This window comes from Anomaloglossus baeobatrachus, chromosome 3 (assembly GCF_048569485.1).
Source record: "Anomaloglossus baeobatrachus isolate aAnoBae1 chromosome 3, aAnoBae1.hap1, whole genome shotgun sequence".
In the NCBI taxonomy this organism is placed as follows: domain Eukaryota; kingdom Metazoa; phylum Chordata; class Amphibia; order Anura; family Aromobatidae; genus Anomaloglossus; species Anomaloglossus baeobatrachus.
Window position 1 is genome coordinate 424,262,005 of NC_134355.1, and position 26,340 is coordinate 424,288,344.

The window sequence follows — 26,340 nt, forward strand, 5'->3', positions numbered from 1 at the left end:
TATCATAACCTCACCTCCACTATGGGCCGCTCGATTCAAAACGTTGACATCAGCAACCCACTCACCCACACGACGCCATAAACACAGTTTGCCATCTGCCCTGTACAGTGAAAACCGGGATTCATCAATGAAGAGAACACCTCTGAAACGTGCAAGACACCATTGAATGTGGCCATTTGCCCACTCAAGTCGGTTCCGACGACAAACTACAGTCAGGTCGAGACCCTGATGAGGACGAAGAGCATGCATTAGCTTCCCTGAGATGGTTTGTGATAGTTTGTGCAGAAATTCTTTGGTTATGCAAACCGATTGTTGCAGCAGCTGTCCGAGTGACTGGTCTCAGACGATCATGGAGGTGAAGATGTTTGATGTGAAGGTCCTGGGCTGGTGTGGTTACACGTGGTCTGTGGGTGTGAGGCCGATTGAATGTGCTGCCACATTCACTCAACGACCTTTGGTAATGCCTTATGGTAGAGAAATGAACATTCATTTCACGGAACATTCCTGCAGTCAGCATGCCAATTTCACGCTCCTTCAAATCTTATGACATCTGTGGCAATGTGCTGTGTGATACATCTGCACATTTTACAGTGGCCTTTTATTGTGGCCAGCCTAAGGCACACCTGTGCAATAATCATGCTGCCTAATCAGCATCATGACTTTCCACTCCTGTGAGGTAGATGGATTATCTTTGCAAAGGACAAGTTCTCACTCACACAGATTTTAAACAATATTTGAGAGAAAAAAACATTTTCTGTAGTACATTAAAAAAGTCTTGCATCTTTGAATTCAGCTCAAGAAAAATGGGAGCAAAAACAAAAGTGTTGCATTTATATTTTTGTTCAGTGTAGTTGGGAAGTTATTTTTTTTAAAGGAATCTTTAAGGGGGAAAATATTTGCATACAGGAGACGGCCTCATTTTGAAAATAAATCTATTTATAAGTACTTGTCATGGAGTAATGGAGTATGTCATGGAGTATACATTCAGGACTAGTGATCTATAGTTAATGTTAAAGGGAACCTGTCAGCAGGTTTTTGCTACCTCATCTAAGAGCAGCATAATGTAGGCAAGGAGATTCTGAATCTAATTATGTATCATTTAGATTACTGGCTGCAGCCGTTCTGACACAGTGAAAGATTTGAATTTTTGTATATAGCAGAGCTCTGGGACCTTCCCCGCCCACACCAGGCTTTTAGTGTACGTTTCCATAGACCGAATAACTAGTCACAGGGGGGGATAGCGTTGAACTACAACTCACACACTGCTGGGTCCCACTAATGATAAAGCTAAAAGGCTTAAACTAATGTTGCAAGTAAACAAAAACAGGCTTTGAAATAAGAGATGGCTGGCTGTAAACTACAGGTTAAAAGTACCGTCACACTTTAGCGACGCTCCAGCGATCCCACCAGCCATCTGACCTGGTCAGATTCGCTGGTGCGTCGCTACATGGTCGCTGGTGAGCTGTCAATCAGGCAGATCTCACCAGCGACCAGTGACCAGCCCCCAGCCACCAGCGACGCGTGGAAGCGACGTTGCGCTTGGTAACTAAGGTAAATATCGGGTAACCAAGCAAAGCACTTCGATTGGTTACCCGATATTTACCTTGGTTACCAACGCACACCACTTAGCGCTGGCTCCCTGCACTCCTAGCCAGAGTACACATCAGGTTAATAAGCAAACCGCTTTGCTTATTTACCCGATGTGTACTCCGGCTACGTGTGCAGGGAGCCGGCACTGGCAGCCTGAGAGCGGCATACACTAGTAACCAAGGTAAATATCGGGTAACCAAGCAAAGCCCTTCGCTTGGTTACCCGATATTTACCTTGGTTACAGCATACCGCAGAAGCCGGCTCTCTGCTCCCTGCACATTCAGATTGTTGCTCTCTCGATTTCACAGCAAGGGCCAGATCGCTGCTCAGTGTCACACACAGCGAGATCGCTAATGAGGTCACTGGTGCGTCACAAAAACCGTGACTCAGCAGCAATCTCGCTATGTGAGAAGTACCCCTAACTATTACAGCATGCTGGCTTAAGAGTACATAGCAAAGACGTTCTGACAGAGGCCCTTTAAGGCTACATCTTAAGTGACAGTGTGCAGATGTCACAACGTGCTTATTGTTAAGAGATGTAGAGTGGGCAGTGGACATTACGCATGACAATAAATGTAGCTGCTAATACTAACACATGGAGTACAAATGAATGAAGGAGAATCCTGAAATAGGATTACCTGCGATAGTCATGCAAAACAGCATTTATGTCAAGCAAATATGTTTCAGTCAGCATCTGCCAGCCCAGCACTGCAGTCCCATTATGTATCAGTGAATGAATGGAAGCTGACATTTCCCCTTCTCATCTCCTCAGGGCCCATTTGTGCATGTTGCCAGTATGTGTGCTGCTCTGCTCAGCAAGTTCATGTCTCTCTTTGGAGGAATATACGAGGTGAGTACATAAGGTGATGCTCCCCGGTGGCTTTATTTTTTACTCTAGTGGAAGAGTAAAGCTGTGTACGTACACTGATTTTGTTTTAATGCAGATTTAATGCAGTTTATCGTGCAGATTGCTCATATCTGCATGTCTATCCTTATGCCAGCAAAATCAATGAGAATTCTGAAGTGCTGTGTGCACATATTGCTTCTTTTTTTCCTTGCAGTTTTGGATGCAGAAAAAATCTGCAGCATGTCAATTGTTGGTGCGATTTTTTTTTCCTGCGTTTTTTAGCCCTTCCAGGTAATAATTTCACAAGAAAAGCATGGGGAAAAAAATCACCAAAAAACACATGCAGTTTTTGGTGCGTTTTTCTGCCACAAGGTGCATTTCTGCACCAAAAACTCAGTATGCGCACATACCCTAAGACTGCATGCCCACGATCAGTGCTCACAGCATTTTGGACGCAGTGTGTTTGCATTGCTTCCAAAACGCTTTATACAGTACAAGCACAGTGGATGGGATTCGTAGAAATCCAATGCCAACTGTGCTTATTTTTCCTGCAGCATAAACTGACATGCGGTGCAGCTTCCCGAGCCACATCATGTAAATTTTTTGCTGTGGAGCCATGAGTGCTTTCCGCAGGGAAAACGGAGAGAAAGACCGCAGCTGCCCGAATCCTGATCATGGGCACAGGTAACTGCGGAATCCTGCTGAGAGCACTCGCGGCCCCACTGGAGAAGATATGCTGCATCCAGAATCATCCTGGGCTCGCAGCCCATTCTCTGGTGCATTTTGACCATCCTACTGGAAATGAGGACGCAGACATGGGCTATTACTTGTAGCGCTACCCTGTGCTGTAGGCTATGACAATCCTATTACCTGCCTTTCACAGTTTCAGTTACCTTCCTTGGGCTTTCACCTATTGTGGAAGTGGAAGACATTCTACAGAATTCAGTATTAGGCTATGTTCACACACTGCGTTTTTACCCGCGTTTTTGGTGCGTTTTTGCTGCAGAAATTTTTTGAGAAATTCTTGTAACCTCTCTGCAGACATTCCCCAGCAAAACCTGTGGCAAAAAAAATTAGCTGTGTGCACACTGCGTTTTTATCTTAAAAAAATTCTTTCAGTAGATTTTCTTAAGAAAAAGAATGAGCATGTCACTTCTTTTCTGCAGCTAACTGCGTTATTCACTCCATTGACTGTAATGTAATCATAAAATAGCGCAGGGAATAACGCAGGCAGCAAGTTATGTGTGTTATTCCTGCATTATTCCTGCTTTATTCCCGCATTATTTCGCGTTTTTCGGGACATAACGTTCATCACTGCCCTGCATTTTGCAGGGAAATGATGTCATTATGACAGGAAGAGGAAGCGGAGCAGAGCATAAACACACACAGATCACAATCCCTGGACGCCGCACGGAAGCACTTCCATGTGTCCTCTGTCGGGTGCCCGTGCAGTCTGTGTTCCGCGGCTGCCCGCACTGCAGCGTGTCAGTGTCTGCCCGCACTGCAGTATCAGCATCTTCTCACGCTGCAGTGCGGGCAGCAGTGGGGATGATGAGCGCTGCTGTCAGGAGGTTTCATAGTTTCATAGTTTCATAGTTTTTAAGGTTGAAGGGAGACTCTAAGGCGGGCTTTGCACGTTGCGACATCGCAAGCCGATGCTGCGATGTCGCACACGACAGTCCCCGCCCCAGTCGCAGGTATGATATCTTGTGATTGCTGGCGTAGCGAAAATTATTGCTATGCCAGCTTCACATGCACTCACCTGCCCTGCGACCGTCGCTCTGGCCGGAGACCCGCCTCCTTCCTAAGGGGGCGGGTCGTGCGGCGTCATAGCGACGTCACATGGCAGGTGGCCAATAGCGGCGGAGGGGTGGAGATGAGCAGGATGTAAACATCCCGCCCACCTCCTTCCTTCCATAGCCGCCGGCGGCAGGTAAGGTGATTTTCCTCGCTCCTGCGGCTTTACACACAGCGATGTGTGCTGCCGCAGGAATGAGGAACTACATCGTACCTGTCGCGGCACCGGCATTATGGAAATGTCGGAGCCTGCAACGATGATACGATAACGACGCTTTTGCGCTTGTTTATCGTATCATCTAGGATTTACACACTACGACATCGCAAGTGACGCCGGATGTGCGTCACTTTCGATTTGACCCCACCGACATCGCACCTGCGATGTCGTAGTGTGCAAAGCCACCCTAAGTCCATCTAGTTCAACCCGTAGCCTAACATGTTGATCCAGAGGAAGGCAAAAAAAACCCAATGTGTCAAACAGCTCCAATGGGGAAAAAAATTCCTTCCTGACTCCACATCCGGCAATCAGACTAGTTTCCTGGATCAACACCCTGTCATAAAATTTAATATACATAACTGGTAATATTATATTTTTCAAGAAAGGCATCCAGGCTCTGCTTAAATGTTAGTAGTGAATCACTCATTACATCATGCGGCAGAGAGTTCCATAGTCTCACTGCTCGTACAGTAAAGAATCCTCGTCTGTGACCATGATTAAACCTTTTTTCCTCAAGACGTAGCGGATGCTCCCGTGTTCCAATCGCAGGCCTAGGTGTAAAGAGATCTTTGGAAAGGTCTCTGTACTGTCCCCTCATATGTTTATACATTGTGATTAGATCCCCCCTAAGCCTTTGTTTTTCCAAACTAAATAACCCCAAGTTTAATAACCTGTCTTGGTATTGCAGCCCACCCATTCCTCTAATAATCTTGGTCGCTCTTCTATCTACCTGTAAGATTATGCTATTTATAACCTTCTATACTTTTCCTATCAAGAAAAGCATCCATTCCTCTCTTAAATTCATTCAGTGAGTTGTCCATCACCACTTCCTCAGGAAGAGAGTTCCAGAGCCTCACTGCTCTTACCGTGAAGAACCCTCTTCTATGCTGATGTAGGAATTTTCTTTCCTCCAATCGAAGAGAATGCCCCCTTGTTCTTGTCATAGTCCTTGGTACAAACAGATCACGGCAGAGATCTCTATATGACCCTCTGATATATTTGTACATATTTATTAGGTCTCCCCTAAGTCTTCTCTTTTCTAGAGTAAATAGACCTAATTTTGATAACCTTTCCGTGTATTGTAATGCACCCACTCCATTTATTATTTTAGTAGCCCGCCTCTGAACCCTTTCAAGTTCAGTAATTTCTTTCTTGAGCACCGGCGCCCACACTTGCACACAATACTTCAAGTGTGGTCTGATGAGTGATTTGTACAGAGGGAGAATGATGTTTTCATCTCGTGCCCCCAGACCTCTTCTAATGCATCCCATCACCCTATTTGCTTTGGTGGCTGCTGCCTGACACTGGGCACTCCAATTTAGCTTATTATTGACTAAGATGCCTAAGTCTTTTTCCATGTCTGATTTCCCCAGCAGTTTCCCATTTAGTAGGTAATCGTAGCATCTGTTTCTCCTTCCCATGTGCATAACCTTACACTTATCTGTGTTAAACCTCATTTGCCATTTTCTAGCCCAATTCTCCAATTTACTCAAATCCATCTGTAGTTGCAAACTGTCCTCCTTTGTGTTAACTACCTTACATAGTTTTGTATCATCTGCAAATACTGATATTTTACTCTGTAAACCATCCACCAGATCATTAATATATTAAATAGTAGGGGGCCCAATACAGACCCCTGTGGCACCCCACTAGTAACCCTGGCCCAATCTGAGTATGCGCCATTAATAACCACTCTTTGTTTTCTACCACTTAGCCAGCTACCTACCCATCTACACACATTTTCCCCGAGCCCAAGCTTTCTCATTTTACTTAGCAGTCTTTTATGTGGGACAGTGTCAAATGCTTTACCGATGAGATGAGATCATTACCTGCTGTGACGATCTCCTGCTCTCCTGACGTCAGCGCTATCACTGCCTTCCATTGCCCGCCGCGTTCTCACATCACGTCTCGCGGGTGGCCCGAGACTGTCACTAGCGGTGACGTCACGGGCTCTCGCGATTCTTCGCTGAGTACGCGGCGGGCAATGGAAGTCAGTGACAGCGCTGATGTCAGGAGAGCAGGAGATCACAGCAGGTAATGATCTCATCCAACCTCCTGACAGCAGCGCTTGTCATCCCCTGCAGTAACCGGGGCTGACCTATTGATGTTAGCTCAGGTCACTGCACTACTCTCCCAGCCAATGGGGAACATTCTATTCTTCATTGACTGGGACAGTGACTATGGTATGGATCGTCGTGGGACCCCCTTATTGGATTACTTCGGACCCGGATTTTAGTGTTCTTTTCAATAAAATGGTGAAAGAGGGAATGTTTTGGGGAGTGTTTTTTCAAATAAAACTTTTTTTGTTGTCTATTTTTTATTTCTTACTGACTGGGTTGGTGATGTCAGGTATCTGATAGACGCGTGACATCACTAACCCCAGGGCTTGATGCCAGTTGACATTACACATCTGGCATCAATCCCATATATTACCCTGTTTGCCACCGCACCAGGGCAACGGGATGAGTTGAGGAAAGGCACCAGGATTGGCACGTCTAATGGATGCGCCACTTCTGTTGCGGCTGTGGCCTGCTATTTTTAGGCTGGGGAGTGTCCAATAACGGTGGACCTCCCTAGTCTGAGAATACCAGACCACAGCTGTCCGCTTTACCTTGGCTGGTGATGTAATTTGGGGGGGACTCCACGTTTTTTGTTTTAAATTATTTATTTAATTTAAAATAATAACGTGGGGTGCCCTCTGTTTTGGATTACTAGCCAAGGTGAAGCTGCCAGCTGTGGTTTGTAGGCTGCAGCCATCTGCTTTACCCGCGCTGGCTACAAAAAATAGGGGGGAACCCATGTTGGTTTTTTTTTTTAAATTATTTATTTTTTGGCTAAATACAAGGCTAAGCACCCTTTAGTGCCACATGAAAGTCACTAAAGGGTGCCAGCTTAGAATATGCAGAGGGGGTAGGACATTATATAGGTCTTTCTCATCTATTATCTATCTATCTATTCACCTATCCATCTTTCTATCTATCCATTATCTATCTGTCTATCTATCGATTATCTATCTATTATCTATATTATTTATTGCTGTTAAAGCATTAAAAAACACAAGGACCAACCTGCAAAAAACGCACCCAAAACACGGTAAAAACGCTGTAAAAACACATGCGTTTTTCGGTGCATTATTGGTGCGTTAATTAACGCAGGTGCGTTAATCCTTCACTCAAGAAATGTCTTAAGACATTTCTTGAGAAAAATCCTTTTTCTAGTGTGAACATAGCCTTAATGTAGCCCAGAATAACATGCTGCATGGTCTATCTTATGAGACATAACTAGTAGTAAAGTGCAGGAGGTGCATGAGCGACCCTATTTACAGTCTGACCTCACACATGATGTTACACGCATTGACCATTTATTGGGATTCATTAGTCAAACCAAGGATAAACTTATCATTTTAGGGAATATTGGTGTATCATAAAACTCTTTTATTTTATCTATTTCACTTTACTCAATGTAGCCGCACAAAAAGAATTAGTGTAACAACATAAACAATTGCACATAAGGCTACTTTATCAGTAGGGCCTCCTGCCATGCCTTTAAAGCTTCTTATTTCCATGAAAGACATTGATCACCCATCTATAGTATAGCGGATAAATACCTGATAGCAAAGGCACACTGATTACATGCTGCTCATTGTCTGTGGGGCAGATATAGCCAAGCTCAGCACTGAGCTGTCTCCTTCAGTCTAATGGTGGCGTCACACATAGCGACGACGACAACGACGTTGCTGTTACGTCACCATTTCCTGTGACGTAACAGCGACCTTACATGATCGCTAGTTAGCTGTCAAACATGTAATTTTAAGCAGCGACGGTCGTTGGGACGTGTCACACGCGTCGCTGTGCGACGACTCAGACCTTGATAGAGGCGTGGTGTTTACCCCTAGTCATATTTTGCGTTGCCTATTTCCACGCCCCTCTGTTCCGATTGGTGATCGCTTCAGCGCCTTTGCGATGCCTTTTTCACGCCCCTCTGTTCCGATTGGTGATCACTACAGCGGCGCCTGATTGGGTGACCGTGCCAAACAAAGGAAGACGCAGTAGCACTTTCATTCATTCTACCTGAGCCTTTTCAACACGCAGTTTGTTGCAGCAATCCCATCTAGTTTACTACGTGGAACAAAGAATGGAACTTAAAGAATGAAATCACTGTAACGCCTTCGGCAAGTTACCCCATCAGAACGCTGCTGTGACCACCAATCGGAGTCGTGGGGGCGTTGTAAAATACACCGCAAAAACACGCCCTTGTCCTGCCTTCAGTCCTACGTCACTGCCTTCACCGTCGTCACGACCGTCGCTGCTGCGGTGTCAAACACAAGGATGCATGTGGCGCAGCGGGATAGCAGCGATCAAAAAATGACCTGGAACATTCAAGAGCGAGCAGCGATCTCGCAGCAGGGGTCTGATCGTTGTTATGTGTCACACACAGCGACGTCGCTGTTGAGGTCGCTGCTACGTCACAGAAAATGGCGACTTAGCAGCGATGTCGTTGTCGTCGTCGCTATGTGTGACACCACTATTATTCTTATGGACTAATGTGGAGAAGGATGATCAGAAGAATAAGGTCCAAATCCCACATTCCTGCTCAGGATTGAATTGAAGCATATTACTACTGCTGTTCTATGCAGTGTTTATGAGCTTGATAGAGATATCACACAACAGCCCTCGACTTCTCCATCCAATCATGGTCAAAGTGAGGAAGAACAGAGGATCCTGACCACGTTCTTGTGATCGGTGTTGCCCCCAGCAATTAGGCATTTATCATCTATATATTACAGCTCAGTAGTGTGTCTTATATTTGGGGGTTGGACATTGAGGATCTTATGACAGTCCATTGTGTTAACTTCTTTTCTGTAAATTTGGACATAAAAATAAAAGTGCATAGTCTATATACATGTATCTTGTCGTGTTTGATTTACAGTCTGATATTGCTGATGGTAATATCCGTGATCCTAATAATAATATTTCTCACTTATAGAATGAGTCACGTAACATCGAGATGCTGGCAGCAGCTTGTGCTGTTGGAGTTGGATGCTGTTTTGCTGCCCCTATTGGAGGTAAGAGGCTTGAGTGATTCATGAGGATCTGGGGGAAGAGACAAGGCGTGGGAAGGCTCTGGAAAAAAATGTAAATGATTTGTGGGTGGAAGGATCCAGCAGTTAAAAGGGAAGGCTGCTCAAAGCATATGTGTGACATTTACCTGATTCTATAGTTATGTAACGAAAACAGTACCAAATACGTTGGCAGCCTTGAGGTTTACAAAAAACTAATTTTCCCTTATCCAGCTGGCTTGTATAAAGGCGACCTTACAGGGAACCTGTTATGTCAAAGTATGCTATTAGCCTACAGATATGGGGTTACTCTGCAGGTTAACTGCATTCTAAAACTGCCCTGCCGGAGCACTGAAAGCCTGGCTTTTGGAAGGAAATTAACTCTATTCCTTCCGGCAGCCTTGAGCTTTCAGTCATAGTGCTGCTGCCGAAGCAGTTTTAGGCCCTGTACGCACGCTGCGTTTTTTACCGCAGTTTTGCTGCAGAAAATGTTCATAACCTTGCTGCAGTCCTTCCCCAGCAAAACCTATGGTTAAAAAAAAATGCTGTGCGCACACTGCGGATTTTTTTTCCCTTCAGGTTTTGCTGCAGAATTTCTGCAGCAAAAAGAATGAGCATGTCACTTCTTTTCTGCAGGTACCTGCGGTTTTTGCCATAGATAATGGTAAAAAACCGCAGAAACCAACCGGCGGAAAAAACGTGGGAAAAAATGCGGCAAATCGCGGCAAAAACGCGGGTGTGGTTTTACCGCGGTTTTTGGCGTGGCTACGATATTCTGCCAGAGGGTGTGGATTTTTCTCAAGAAAACTCCATTTTCTAGTATGCACATAGCCTTAAGCGGGCTTTACACACTACGACATCGCTAGCAATTGCTAGCGATATCGAGCGTGTAAGCACCCGCCCCCGTCGTGGATGCGATATCGTGTGATCGCTGCCGCAGCGAACATTATCGGTACGGCAGCATCACACGCACTTACCTGGTCGTCGTCGCTGTGACTGCCGAACAATCCCTCCTTCAAGGGGGAGGGACGTTCGGCATCACAGCGACGTCACCGCGACGTCACTAAGCGGCCGGCCAATCAAAGCGGAGGGGCGGAGATGAGCGGGACATAACATCCCGCCCACCTTCTTCCTTCCGTATTGCGGCCGGCGGCAGGTAAGGAGATGTTCCTCGCTCCTGCGGTGTCACACACAGCGATGTGTGCTGTCGCAGGAGCGACGAACCACATCGATAATCAACCATTACCGATTTTTGGTTTTGGGACGACCTCTCCATGGTGAACGATTTTCACCATTTTTGAGGTCTCTTAAAGTCGCTGGTAAGTATCACACGCTGTGATACCGTTAATGACGCCGGATGTGCGTCACTAACAACGTGACCCCGACGATAAAACATTAACGATATCGTAGCGTGTAAAGCCCCCTTAAATCACCATTCAGTAGACAATGAGGAGCGGTTGTCAACACGCCCCAGCACTAACTGACAGCCTGTTCCTCAGTAGAGAGTCAGCAGTCAGTCAGTATCGAGGACAGCATATGACTGAACGCCTAAGGCTGCCGGTGAGAAATAAAGTTAATTTCTTCACTGTAGCAAGCTTTCAGTGTGTGTGTAATTTAAAACACTATTAATTTGCAGATTAACCCCAAATCTGCAGCTTAATAGTGTTTTTTGACATGACAGGTTCCCATTTAAACTGAAATGTGAGTGTAGGATTGTGTTATTGGATATAATTGAAAAAATGCATTAAATTTAGTTGTAGAAGTTCCTTTAAGGTATTTTTGTTTAGTGTCTGGTAACGTTATAGTGACTTAGAGCTTTGCTCATTCTTTCTTGTCCAGGAGTCCTATTTAGCATCGAGGTCACCTCTACATTCTTTGCTGTAAGAAATTACTGGCGAGGATTTTTTGCTGCAACCTTTAGTGCATTCATATTTCGAGTCCTTGCTGTATGGAACAAAGATGAAGGTAAACTTCGGCAACATTGGATTTGAGATTATAGGCCAAGATCACCAACCTGATACGGTACCAAGAAGAGGCAACAGCTTCTTATTAAAAATATAACTTAGGCTAAGTTCACATTTCCGCTAAAATCTATCAGTCACAATCCGCTGCTCTTGTAAACAGCGGAATCCGTTTAGCGGATTCCGCTGCTCCCATAGACTTGTATGAGCAGCGGATTGTGACTGATGATGCTGCGTTGCACCCTCCGCCCGACTGATCAGTCGTGGAACGACTGACCGCCGGGCGGGACGAACGCAGCATGTAACGTTTTTTGAGCAGCGAGATCCGTCGGATTTCGCTGCGCATGCTCTCTGGCTCCCTGCACACGTCACCAGCTTTGGTTGGTTACCCGATATTTACCCTGGTTACGGTGCAAGGAGCCAGCGCTAAGCGGTGTAGGCCCGTAACCAAGGTAAATATCGGGTAACCAAGGTAAACATCGGGTGCTTTGCTGTTACCCGATATTTAGTCTGGTTACGTGTGCAGGGAGGCCGACACTTCCCCGCTCGGCCCCGCCCCCTCCCGCACTCCGCACATGTATGTACACACACACACACACCTGTCCCCAGCCATGCAGACAAGCACTGACACCCTCGTCTGGCCCCGCCCCCTGCTCGGCTCCGCCCCCTCCTGCACTTTGCATGTGCACACACACACATACATACATACATACATGCACATACACACACTCACTCACTCACACATACACTCACCTGTCCCCAGCCATGCAGACCGCAGCACTTCCACTGACATCCTCAGCGCCTGGCCCCGCCCCCCGCTCGGCTCCGCCCCCTCCCGCACTTTGCATGTGCACACACATACATACATACATACATACATGCATACATACATACATACATACATACACACACTCACTCACAGATACACTCACCTGTCCCCAGCCATGCAGACCGCAGCACTTCCACTGACATCCTCAGCGCCTGGCCCCGCCCCCCGCTCGGCTCTGCCCCAGAACTCCGCCCCCCGCACACAACGGAATCCGACAAAGAATTCTGTTCTTTGTCATCCGTTGTACAGCGTTGAACAGCGCATCAGTCACATGCGTCAAGCGACGCATGTGACTGATACAAATCAACGGAAATGTGAACTTAGCCTAAGAGTGATTATAACTTCTCTCGTGGCATGACATGCTTTGTATGACATCTATTCATGATCTCTGCACAATGTTGTCAGATTAAGCGGCTCCCTCTTCTTTCACCAGTCTGACATGCACAGGCTGCCTAGAATTGTGGCTCCTTGTCTGCCTTCCTCAGGATACATGGCTTCCAATGAAGCACTGCCCAGGGCCTTATAGACTTGATAGCATTAACATGTGGTTATGTGTGACTTTAGAAGGAACCAGTTCTGCTCTATTTTATATCTTAGCTGCTGTCACAGTAATGGGCTATTACTGGAAGAGGATCAAAGTGGAGTTGTGTTGATGTATTCCTGAAGTAGCATTAGTCAGTATTAAGTTCAGCTCTGATTGCAAGGTCGGCCACAACAGACTGCTTTTTTATATCGTATATTGAAAATCAGCAACCAGTACAAAAAAATGCAACTGAGCAACATGCATCAGATGTCTAGAAGGTAAAACATACAGGCTTATGTGAAGTAGCTAAAAGCAGATGCGAGGCAGTGTCTCTTTTGAAGAAGTAGGATACAGTGAGTCTGGAGTTAAGTTCTTGGAAAGGCAAGGAAGATACATGAATGCTAGAATAGATATCACCAGGAGGTAAGCCCTTCGATGAGGCTGAGGGTGTGTTCACACTGAGGTTTTTTTCGTGTGTTTTCGGAGCAGCAACTCTCCAGAAACCACCAGGAGTTCCACTCTCCAATCAAAAATGTTTATGTTCCAAAAACTCCTGAAAAATATCTAACTGTAAACACAAGCTTAAAGTAAGGCAAACACACTCCATAAAATACACATAGTGCACAGCAATGTCAAACAACATTGCTGTGCCCATGTTCTGTCTTGTCACTTATTTTAGCTGCTTCAGGGTTCGGAAACCTGGAAGCTGATAAAAGAAGTGAAATGCTCATTCTTCAGGCACCTTCCACTATGAAGCTGTAAGGGGTGGGCAGACCCTTTACAATGAGGTACAGTTTCCCCGGAATGTTGATGTGATTTAATAAAAATGTTTTAATGATTATTACACTGTTTTAGTGGGATCCCCTAGTGGCCGGGTGGGACGGCTGTCTCCACAGAAACAGGGCAGAGGAAAGGAGGAGCCGGCAGCAGAAAGGGGAGGGAGGAGAGTTGTTAAGGAAAAAAAACTAGAACTAGCAGGCAGTTGAGTCCGGGACGGGAGAGAAGAAGCAGAGAAGGGGCAGAGTGTGGGAGTTGGGTGAATAGGAAAGCCGGAGAGAAGAGGAGAAGGCGTAACCTCAAGTGTGAAGCAGTACTGGTGTGGGTCCGGTCTGTGGGTAGCCGTAGTGGGAGCCAAGTGAAGAGGATTAGCCAGGCACATCCCCACTGGAGGAGACGTCAGGAACAGGTTTTTCCCCTCAGCCAAAAAGTGTGAAGTCACCTGAATTGTTATGCCTCTGTGAAGAAAAGCGCGTAATAAAAAATGCCTGCTGGTTCAATTGATCCATGTCTGCAGAGTCTCTGTACAACTGACGACGGTGTCTGCACCACCACACTCTGCCCCACTAAGTCATCTCCTGTCCCCAAAGTGACGGCGGCACCAGGGGTAAGCCTAGCAGAAGGGTCCACGACTACAATCCCCGAGGCACCCCTGGCACCTCGTTACATGTGGCGTAGTCGGCAGGATCCAGATTATATGCAAGGGGTCCCGATTCAAGAAGATGGAGACCAAGTGGTGCCTAGAACACAGGATCCGGATTATTGGCGAAGGGTCCCGATCCCATGGTGGGAAGAAGAAGTGGTGCCTAAGGCGTTGGACCGGGCACAAGATGGCGGCAAGATGGCCGTCGTCTTTATGGACACAGTGAGAGCGCGAAGATTTGGCGCCAAAAGAAGAGCCTGGGGCTGGCCGGTGAAGAAAACAGAAGTGCGGAGTGCGTCGCTCAAAGAGGGGAGGTGCTGGCCCCAGGATGCCGAGAAAAACATGTGAAGTGGGCGGTGTTGCAGCAAGAAAGAAGAACCGCCTTGGCCGGGTCGACGTGATGTGCGAGACTGGGGGTGGAGCGTACCCAAGAGCGGGAAAAGAAGGCCCGCCTCCACCTTCCCCAGCATCTCCACTGTCCCCGACGCCATTACCAGAAGCAACTACTCCAAAAGTGACGTCGAGCAAGATGGAGAACTCAGAAAGACAGCAAGCTGCGGTGGCTGCGTTGGTCGCGACTAGCCTGAACAGAGGTCACCCGAAGCCGACTGCGGCTGCGGCGGCGGAAGGACTCACACCTAACTTACCGGCTGTGGCCGGAGGATCAGAGCGGCCCACGAAGGTTACCTGGGTTACCACCTGGGACGCCGCGACCGGAGAGACTACGACCAAGGTCCGAGCGACTTATACCGCACAGCTGCCGTCGGGAAACAGACTTCTGCGAACTCCATACACGTGTCCGGAGATACCCCCGCCAGTCGCTGTGGGATCCTCAACCCCCGCAGCAGTTCCGGCCCCGGAAGAACCACACGCCCGGGAGCTAGAAAAGGACAACTGGGGTTTCTTCTGGGATCCAGTGCAGCCGTCGTCCCAGACTCAACGGAAGTCCCCATCACCAGAACCCGACCCGGTACAGGAGAGACTACTGGCCAAGACCGTAGCCCGTGAAATGATGGCCGGTCCCCGGAGTGAGGAATTTGAACGCCAGTGTACCATCGGGACTGTGGTGAAGTTTAACCAGAAAGAAGGCTATGGTTTCATCGAGGATGAAGAGACCGGCGATCACTACTTTTACAACCGGGTGAACCTGAACACCGAGGGCCTACCACAACGCCTCCACACTTTATACCCGGGAGAGAAGGTGCGGTTCATGAGAGAGGTGGGATGCCGAGGCCTCTTTGCGGTAGGAGTGACCCGGATGCCCACTACCCAAGAGGCTGCCCAATGGCAGCAAGAAATCGAGTGGGAGGAATGCCAATACCGGCGACGTGCACAGCAAAGACCGGTACTAGCTGAGATCTCCCACCCGAAAAGCACACTGGCGGTGGCACCTGAAATCATGACCGGACCGAGCGCCGACCCAGAGAAGGGGACCCCGGCGGTGCTGGCTATACAACAGAGTCTGGTGACTCACCCGGTAATCGTCATGGGCAGCCCCCAGCCGTCCCGTGCAGCGACCCCGTCACCCCCGTCGGGGGTTGAGGAGACAAGACCGGAGACTGCGACACCGGAGCCAACCGTCAATTATGAGCCCTTCCAGAGGCTGCGCCGGTTGCCTGGTCAGTCATTGTCTGACTACGTGAAAGCTCAACGGGCTGAATGGCAATGGGCTTATCACCCTGAGTGAACTGCCAAGACCGGGAGCCAATGAACCTGTTTATGTTAGATACCGGCATTGTTCAGAGCCGGAGAAGTTCTGCTGTTTGCAATTTGTTCAAGCTGCTGAGCCCGGAAGGAGCCTGACGCTGGACTGAGCCAGGGGCTCCTCCGTGTTGTTGAAAAAGGCTTTGTGGTTTAATGTTCCTGCCTACTAAGACCGGGAGTGCTGCACAAGCCTCCGGGCAGAAGCCCTGCAAAGACCGGGAGTGCTTACTGAAGGCCTCCGGGCACGCCATCTACTAAGACCGGGAGCTCCCAGGAGGGACTCCGGGTGCCGGACTGGTGCGCCCCTTGCGTGTGCCCTAAGGTGGACATGTTTATAGTTTTAGTACCATGACTTGATTACATGAATGTGTTTTTAGTTTTGTGCCTTGCCGGGAGGCTTAGGCTTAAAGAGGGGAGGTGTGTAAGGGGTGGGCAGACCCCTTACAATGAGGTACAGTTTCCCCGGAATGTTGATGTGATTTAATAAAAATGTTTTAATGATTATTACACTGTTTTAGTGGGATCCCCTAGTGGCCGGGTGGGACGGCTGTCTCCACAGAAACAGGGCAGAGGAAAGGAGGAGCCGGCAGCAGAAAGGGGAGGGAGGAGAGTTGTTAAGGAAAAAAAACTAGAACTAGCAGGCAGTTGAGTCCGGGACGGGAGAGAAGAAGCAGAGAAGGGGCAGAGTGTGGGAGCTGGGTGAATAGGAAAGCCGGAGAGAAGAGGAGAAGGCGTAACCTCAAGTGTGAAGCAGTACTGGTGTGGGTCCGGTCTGTGGGTAGCCGTAGTGGGAGCCAGGTGAAGAGGATTAGCCGGGCACATCCCCACTGGAGGAGACGTCAGGAACAGGTTTTTCCCCTCAGCCAAAAAGTGTGAAGTCACCTGAATTGTTGTGCCTCTGTGAAGAAAAGCACGTAATAAAAAATGCCTGCTGGTTCAATTGATCCATGTCTGCAGAGTCTCTGTACAACTGACGATGGCGTCTGCACCACCACACTCTGCCCCACCAAGTCATCTCCTGTCCCCAAAGTGACGGCGGCACCAGGGGTAAGCCTAGCAGAAGGGGCCACGACTACAATCCCCGAGGCACCCCTGGCACCTCGTTACAAAGCCACCCTGAACCTAAAGTTATGGAATGAAAGTCGGTCCAAAATGACGGCAAAATTGACAGCAATTCTGTCTTAGGAAAAAGGAAAACATCTGATGCCATTTTTGTGCATACAGTCTCTTTTAGGCTGGGAAAACTAAATGACACTGTATGCACATACTTTTAGATTCCGTGTTTCTCTGTAACTAACACAGGGTCTTTTTTGTTTTTTGCTCCCAAAGTTGCGCTAGGGCTTATTTGCAGCAGATGTCTTATATTTTTTGGGGCGTCAGTGTTTGGGTTGCCTGTTAATGGAAAATGAATGTTCACGGTCTTCCCCCGCGGACCCCTCTGCGTCGGCGTCAATGAGTGGAACATGTGTTAATATCAAATGTATATTCATCCTTTTCCCCACCCCATATTCATGGGAAACATGGTAGCAAGTTGTGATGTGTGAATGTTTCTAGTCTAATCTGTGTCTCTGTAACACCATATTTTAGATTTATGGGGATTTAGACTTAAAAAAAACCCCATGGTTATGTGTCAAAAGCTGCCTCTGGATGTACAAGTGCATCTCAATAAATTAGAATATCATCAAAAAGTTAATTTATTTCTGTAATCCAATACAAAAAAGGGAAATGCATATATTATATATTTTCTGACCGTATATCTCTATTTTGCTCCCTCTGGCGGTGTCTTCTAATGAAAACCCTATCACTGTGCAGTTAGTGTGAGTTGGGATGGCATGTTAATAATTGTTCTAGGCTAAGGATTTCTTGGGGTAACCCCTACTGAAGAGACCGCCTCTGTCACTTATTTGACCATGTTGTCTGTGCTCTTAATTTTACTCCGCTCTGTTTTGTTGCTTCTTTCAGAGACGATCACTGCATTGTTTAAAACCCGTTTTCGCCTGGATTTTCCCTTTGACCTTCAAGAACTCCCAGCATTTGCAGTAATCGGGTCGGTGTCAGTTTTTGGACTAATTATTGAAGCATTTACTTTGTTAACCCAATTATAGTGTAGTTGCAAATGACCAAGCAATTTTTGGCTTCTTCCTGAAGACCCTTTTCCCTTTTGACCCACTATTCTGATCTATGCTGTATCTAAATGACTGAGCCGCTTTTTATTCCTCTGGTCATTTCTTGGTACAGTTGTAGCTTAATGCTATCTATGTAGGATCTTATACTTAAAGGTCTGTTATGGAAAGAGACTACAATTGTTACTCTTATGTAAAACGAAGCCTACTCTGTCTGAGAGCAGCTGCATAAATAGAAGTGTTGTTGTAATTCCCATTGACCATTTTTTTCGGGCAGGCCGGAATGTCATCCAATCTGATCTGGCAAACATCCTAAATTGTCACACTTCCCACTTACTTTTCTCCACCCATGACCAGAAGAATTTACTCAAAGGTTAAGTTGTTGTTATCCTAAATGCCAGTCTTGCAGATGTACAGGTTTGGTTATATTCTCATACCATCCTTAGGACAACAGTGTTTGTAGTTTGACTCTTCAGTCGTTTCTGTCTTACTCTTCCCAAAATCATAATGTATAATCCAGAGTAGAGATGAGCGAACCAGTGGAAGTTCTGTTCGGCGGGTTCAGCCAGACTTTAGAAAAAGTTTGGTTTGGACTCTGATTTGACCTGAACTCCAGTGGAAGTCACTAATTGGGCAATTCGGGTCTCTATATACATGCAGCCAGCCATAAACAGATCTCTTCCGGGGGTGGTTGGCGGGGTTTTTCCATTTTTTTTGTTTGGTGTACACTACATCCAATCATGCTGTTGTTACCCCCAGTGCAAGCTGTTGAAACACTGATCAAATGCTGAGCACCGAGTGTACTGAGCACAGCGATGCTTGCGCGAGTTGTTTGCATACATAAGGCACCTGATCTCCAAACCTGAACTCTGTTTTTTTATGGAACCTCAAGTTTGCTCATCTCTCATCCAGAGCAATTGATGCAATTTTTTAGAATAAAGGGGGCTTTACACGCAGCGATATCGCTAGTGAGCGTACCCACCCCCGTCATTTGTGCGTCACGGGCAAATCGCTGCCCGTGGCGCACAATATCGTTAGGAGCCGTCACACGGACTTACGTGCCAAGCGACGTCGCTGTGGCCGGCGAACCGCCTCCTTTCTAAGGGGGTGGTTCGTGCAGCGACACAGCGGCGTCACTAAGCGGCCACCCAATAGAAGCCGAGGGGCGGAGATGAGCGACCGTAACATCCCGCCCACCTCCTTCCTTCCTCATTGCCGGCAGCCGCAGGTAAGCTGCAGTTCGTCGTTCCCGAGGTGTCACACATAGCGATGTGTGCTGCCCCGGGAACGACGAACAACCTACGTCCTCAACAATCAACGTTTTTTTGAAAATGAACGACGTGTCAACGATGGACGATTTGGTGAGTATTTTCCATCGTTAACGGCCGCTCGTTGGTGTCCCACGCAACGACGTCGCTAACGATGCCGGATGTGCGTCACGGAATCTGTGACCCCGTTAGATACGTTGTTGCGTGTAACGGGGCCTTAACATCAAAGAATGGGACAACCTATTCTTTAACATAAGGTGTCTAGTGAGTAGCATGATTATCACAGATCTGGTGGCTGCTACTCAAATTCTGAGCAACTATGTAAAGCATATTATAGTCAAGTTTGTCATAGCAGAAATTTGAATCAGCTCTCCACTTTAGTCAATGGAAGGGAATCTGCATGGAGTGTAGATGCATTAAAATACTTATGGATCGGATTCGTCCGTGGTTCCCATCCCTCTTCTGAGTCCTCCTCATCTTTGCTGGTTAACACAGGTACTACAGTAAGGCGATGCTACTTCCACCTATGTAAGTCTATGGAGCCTCCAAACGAAGCTCTGTAGACTTACATTTTAAAATTCACAAACTCCTGTGTGAGCCGGCGAGTCTGATTTATAGTCACCTGGTCCAGAAGAGGATCAGAACAGTACAAGAAACCAGGAAAGCCAGTTGGTGCGTATTTTAATGCATCCACACTACATCTCGTATATATTTAGAAGAGATTAGGCAATATTTTTTTTTTACTGAGAGCGATTCTATAATGACATATTCTTTTGATACAACATAAATGACTCCAATGGTAATATCCCTATGGTGAATTTGGATTATATTTATATTATTTGTTTTTAAAGCTCCATTTATTCCCTGGCTCTGTACAATTGAAAAGTATCACATTCATATAACACATATATTACAGTCATAAAATAAAGCAAACTAGCTGACACATTGGTACAGACAGAGGGACTCTATATTCACGGGTAGAGACGAGCGGTTCCATCGAGGCTCTGTCCGCCAGCAGCAAACAAGCCTAGCTCCACAGGCTCGAGCTTGACCTGAACCCCGGGTCAAGTCACTGATTGGCAGTTTGAGTCTCCGCCCACATACAGCCAGCCATAAGCAGAATATTTCAGGGGGAGGGTGTTCGGGCTTTTTTAATCTTTTTTTTTTTTTTTTTTTTATTGTTGCACACTACATCCGAACACCTTCTTGTTACCCCCAGTGTGCACCATTCAGTGTGCGCCATTCACTCGCACGGGAGACATTGGGTTGGGGCTTGCAGCAGCTCTGCTTGTTGTTGTGAGGTGGCAATGGGACTATTTCAGGCTTTCCTGAATTGATCAGTCCTTGAGTTGCCTCTGAAAGTTCTAAATGTGGAAGACAGTCGGACATGTTTGAGGCACTGAATTCAAGAAGATTGGGGATGTTCGGGAAAAAACGATTGGGTGAGGAATATATAAGTGCTAAGATGAGAAGGAGGGCTTCTTGGACCAGCGATTACATGTGGGATGGTATCTGGAGATTAGGTTAGAAATATATGGAGGAGACATTATAGACAGCCTAGTTCATTGCTAGTAGTTTACACTGGATTTGCTGGGGAATTGGAAGGCTGTGGAGGGTTTGGCAGAGAGGAGAGGTGGACGAGTAGTGAGGAGAGTGGTTGGTAATCAGGCAGCAGAGTTCAAGCTGGACTTGGGAGATGTAAGAGTGTGAGTCAAGAGGCCACAGAAATGGATTTTGCCACAGGCAAGGCAGGAGATGATGAGGGCATGCACTAACATTATCATAGATTCAGGATTGAGAAAAGGACAAATTCTAGAAATATTTTAGAGTTGGAGGCAGCAGAAGGTGGTAATAGTTGTGTGGTTTAAAGAACAAGACTGAGTCAAAGGTTACTCCAAAGAGGCCAACTTGTGACACAGGGGTAAATGTGATGTAATTCATTGTGATAGGTTCTCTTGGGGGAAAGGGGGGGAGGTTGAGCGAATTGGAGTAAAGATAATGAGTTTGGTTTTGTCCACATTGAGTGTTAAGCTGGTGTCACACATAACGACAACGACATCGCTGTTACGTCACCATTTTCTGTGACGTATCAGCGACCTTGTAAGTCGCTGTTATGATCGCTGCTTAGCTGTCAAACACAGCGACGCAGCAGCGATCATAACGTTGCTACATCTGCAGAGAGCAGGGAGCCGCGCACACTGCTTAGCGCTGGCTCCTTGCTCTCCTAGCTACAGTGCACATCGGGTTAATTAACCCGATGTGTACTGCAGCTACATGTCACAGTGCAGAGAGCAGGGAGCCGCGCATGTTACGAGGGGGACCCGGGGAAGCGTGCCAAGATGGGAAATGGACAGCTTCCGCCGGTCAAGGTCCACTGTGCGGTGTAAGGGACCGCTGCTATGGTCAGGAAAGAGTGAGCGGGTTGCTACTAGTGATCGTCTGGAACGTCACAGACGATCTATGTACACCGGTCCGCCCTAACCCGTGAGGGTTGTATGGCTCGGGGCTTCTCGTACGGTGTACCTGTTGCACGGGGACGCACAGAGGTGCCTACGCACGTGTGCCAGCGGGAGTCACAGGATATGGCACGAGGGTAGCACAGAGGTGCCCACGCACGTGTGCTTCAAATAACCAGGTGAGTCCGGTGGAGACTCGAGGAGCTCACCTGGGACAGGAACACGGCCTGTTGAAGGAGATACTGCCGGAGCAGCAAGGCAGGAACACGGCCTGCAAACCAGGTGCTGCCTGAGCAGCAAGGGCAAAGCCCACGAAAGACAATGACGTCTGTACAGTGGCGTGGCAGCACGCTGCCAGACATCCAAACATAGAAGGACGGTCGCGCACCGCCATGATGGCAGGGGGAGCTTTTAAGGAGGTGTAGCTCCACCCAAGGGCGGGCGCGAGACGTGCGTGACTCAATCAGGGTTCGTGACGTCCTGGCCCAGCCAGTCAGGATTCAGCACATCACCAGCCTCGTCATGGGGCCGTGTGATATCAGTGAGCGAATCAGAAGACGTCACATGGAGCAAATGCTCATCCTCCTGCCTCTGGGTCATAAAGGCGGAATCCCCGGTTTCACATTGTGCAGAGACATGGGAAGTCTTGCTGCTTCCCTGAGCATCTATTCTTTGCACACTGCGCAACTTCCCAGAGCCTCCATGATGCTGAGCAGGAGAGCTCGTGGCAGGCAAGGGATGGGAGACCGCTCCATTCCCTGCAAGGGGAGAACCACTAGGTGTCACCCTTCTGCTGTGTCTCAGACAAGGCAACTCCTGCAGACTGCACAGTCTCCCAGACCTTTGGTGCTGCTGAGCAGTAGGGCTCGTGGCCGACAAGGAATGGGGGACCACCTCATTCCTTGCAACAAGAGAGCCACGACGTGTAACACGCGCACACTGCTTAGCGCTGGCTCCTTGCTCTCCTAGCTACAGTACACATCGGGAGCTGGCACTAGCAGCAAGAGCGGCGGAGGCTGGTAGCAAAGGTAAATATCGGGTAACCAGGGAAAGGTCTTCCCTTGGTTACCCGATGTTTACAGTGGTTACAGCTTTCCGCAGCTGCCAGACGCCGGCTCCTGCTCCCTGCTCGCTTCATTTCGTCGCTGTCACACACAGCGATCTGTGCGTCACAGCGGGAGAGCGACGACGAAAAAATGAAGCAGGACATTCAGCAACGAGCAACGACCTCACAGCAGGGGCCAGCTCGTTGCTGGATGTCACACACAGCGACGGGACGTCGCTGCAACGTCACAGAAAATGGTGACGTAGCAGCGACGTCGTTGTCGTCGTCGCTGTGTGTGACACCACCTTTAGGAAGCGTGGTGAGAAGAAAGAAGAATATGGCTGATAGAGACTCTGGGATTCTGGGCAGCATAGTGGTGATATCTGCAAAAGCAGGACATAGAGGTGATTGTTGTATGTTTGAAAGCGTAAGGGATGACAGCAGAGGTTAGTCTTGGGTTCAATTTGACAATGTCGCCCCCGTTTCAAAATGCAAATTTGACTATACATGGCAAATGAATAGTGGACATAAGATACTCTTCATTTAAAATCTTGCTGATTTAACACAATGAAAAATAAGTATGAAAACAGAGAAACCGCAAGAGGATTGATCAAAAGGCGGGTACCATGTATATTGGCAAAATATTTTTCATTTTGAACAGGAGGGTTACTTTAAAGTGGGTTCATATTTGGTGGTTTCTCAGTGATTTTTGTTGTTTGTGTGTGTGTACGTGTCTGCAGCTGCAGTCTTGCAGTCCTGGGTCCAAATCCCACCAAGGAAAGCATCTCCAATGAGTTTGTATGTTCTCCCCGTGTTTGCGTGGGTTTCCTCCAGGTTCTCCAATTTCTTCCCACACTCCAAAGACATACAGGTAGGGAATTTAGATTGTGAGCTCCAATGGGCACAGTGATGATCACGTCTGTAAAGCGTTGGGGAATTAATAGCGCTATATAAGTGAGTAAAATAAATAAATATAGCAACACAAAAAGATCCCTCAGATATGAGAAAAAGACAAATCCTGTAGGGGGACGGTAGTTCTGATGCATAGTTCTGTGTGTATAATTAACAAATAATTCAGCAAATCATGGGAGTTGATGGAAATAGGCAGGGGTGGGATTCAAATTTTTAACAGGTTCTCTGTAAACTCCGCCCATTTGAAAACCGCACCCATTCTGTAACCACACCCATTTTGTTAGCCACACCCATTTTCACGCACTTTCCTCAACCCAAAAATACAAGTAATTTAAAGTAAAATCTCCTTCCCCTCCTATACCTTCCCTCTCCTGTCCAGCATCAGTTGTTCCCGTCACTGTCAGTCATATTGTATTAAATGGTTGTTCTACAATTTTTAAAAATTATTACTAAAGGAGCCCTGCTAAAATTGGAACAGACGACCTTCCCCATACAGATCCCATCCCATCATGGCTTCTTTTCCCAGCAGATCTTATCCCATGTGCTCCTTTTCCCATATAGCTCAAATCTATGCAGCCCCTCTCCCCATATAGCTGCCATCTTTTGTGGCCTCCTCTCCCCATATAGCTCCCATCTATGCAGCCCCTCTCCCCATATAGCTCCCATCTTATGTGGCCTCCTTTCCCCATATAGCTGCCCTCTTATGCAGCCCCTCTCCCCATATAGCTGCCATCTTTATGCTGCTCATCTCCCCATATAGCTGCCCTCTTTATGCAGCCTCTCTCCCCATATAGCTGCCCTCTTTATGCAGCCTCTCTCCCCATATAGCTGCCCTCTTTATGCAGCCTCTCTCCCCATATAGCTGCCCTCTTTATGCAGCCTCTCTCCCCATATAGCTGCCCTCTTTATGCAGCCTCTCTCCCCATATAGCTGCCATCGTTATGCAGCCTCTCTCCCCATATAGCTGCCATCTTTATGCAGCCTCTCTCCCCATATAGCTGCCATCTTTATGCAGCCTCTCTCCCCATATAGCTGCCCTCTTATGTAGCCTCTCTCCCCATATAGCTGCCCTCTTATGTAGCCTCTCTCCCCATATAGCTGCCCTCTTATGTAGCCTCTCTCTCCATATAGCTGCCCTCTTATGTAGCCTCTCTCCCCATATAGCTGCCCTCTTATGTAGCCTTTCTCCCCATATAGCTGCCCTCTTATGCGTCCCCTCTCCCTGTATCTTCGGCTCTATAAGCGCTTACCTGCTCCAAACACCGGCGGCTGCTTCTCTGTCTTCCGTCCTCTGCGGCTCTCTGCAGTCACAGTGACGCTGACAGACGGCAGGAGGAGGCGCTACCTCCTCACACTGCAGTGACCTCTCTGCAACGTCAGCGCGTCGCTGCATGCCGGGTCAGGGAGCTGACAGGCTTCACTGAACCAGGAAGTGCGGCACGGAGGTATGGAGATTCATTTGTGCTAGTGTCTTAAAGAGACACTAACACAAATGAATACATGGAACCGGATCGCCAGAGCTGTTTCTTGCCGGTTCTGGGAACCGGCTACTATTTTAACAACCGGTTTTCCAGAACCGGACAGAACCGGCTGAATCCCACCCCTGGAAATAGGCATAGTATAAACCGACTAGTCGGAAGTATTAAATCATTGTTTAATTAGCAATTCCATGAATAACCAGCATCCCTGGTTGTAGCATCCAAAACACAGAACTATACAGTTTCTGCTGTCCACCTAGAATTTCCTGCAACATAGCCAAAATTGATGCTAGGTACAACACTACTGAACATTTGCACCATTTTAAAAAGTATTCTCACTGCCAGATGTGGTGGGATATAGGTAGGCTATACCTTCACTTGCTCCTCTGGGAGGGACTGACTGCTGGCACCATGATCACTAACCAGAATAAAGGTGTAACCCCGCTAGTTAGGATTAGATCTTATACAAATTTCCCTACATAGCTATTGTCCAGACCACCCAAGGAATCATAACCCAACCCCATTCACATGTATCAGGAGATAAGTATATATACCGTATATATATATATATATATATATATATATATAGGTATATATATATATATATATATATATATATATAAAATTGCATTATATGTTACCAGTCCTTTTTATACAGCTTCTGACGAGTCTCATTTCCTGCAGGATCGCTAGTGGATTTGGAGGCGCATTGTTTGTCTACCTCAATCGCAAGATTGTAGAGTTCATGAGGAAACAAAAGGCAATTAACAAATTTCTTATGAAAAAGTGAGTATGTCTAGAAATTCATTTATCTGAGCACTGATCCTTGACCAGATAGGGCTTTTCTAGCAGAAATTCAGTGAACTGCTTAACAGCTTCATGTTTTTTACACCTAATGGGACTTGCAATGTACAAATACGAATATTGAGATCTTATTAAGAAAAGTGCATTTTTTTTTAAATAGAAAAATCAAATATATCTAACATGGGCTTTCTGATTTGGTAGTGGGGTCTCCAGCAGGTTTGCCAGTTCATGTGAACGAATGCTAATAATTAGAAAATTACACACGTGCATTGAAATATGGGAAGAACCAATATTTACATTTTTTTTT

The 26,340-nt window shown here is 47.2% G+C and overlaps 1 protein-coding gene across 2 annotated transcripts in view; it reads left to right on the top strand.

Moving 5' to 3' along the window:
- The window catches only part of CLCN2 (chloride voltage-gated channel 2), a 223,752-nt gene that overhangs the window by 96,608 nt on the left and 100,804 nt on the right, over positions 1-26,340 (top strand). For both annotated transcript variants that reach the window (XM_075340340.1, XM_075340341.1), the window contains exons 6-10: positions 2,363-2,440; positions 9,438-9,516; positions 11,350-11,475; positions 17,910-17,994; positions 25,914-26,015. In XM_075340340.1, coding sequence (XP_075196455.1) covers positions 2,363-2,440; positions 9,438-9,516; positions 11,350-11,475; positions 17,910-17,994; positions 25,914-26,015 — 470 coding nt within the window. The remainder of the gene's footprint in view (positions 1-2,362; positions 2,441-9,437; positions 9,517-11,349; positions 11,476-17,909; positions 17,995-25,913; positions 26,016-26,340) is intronic.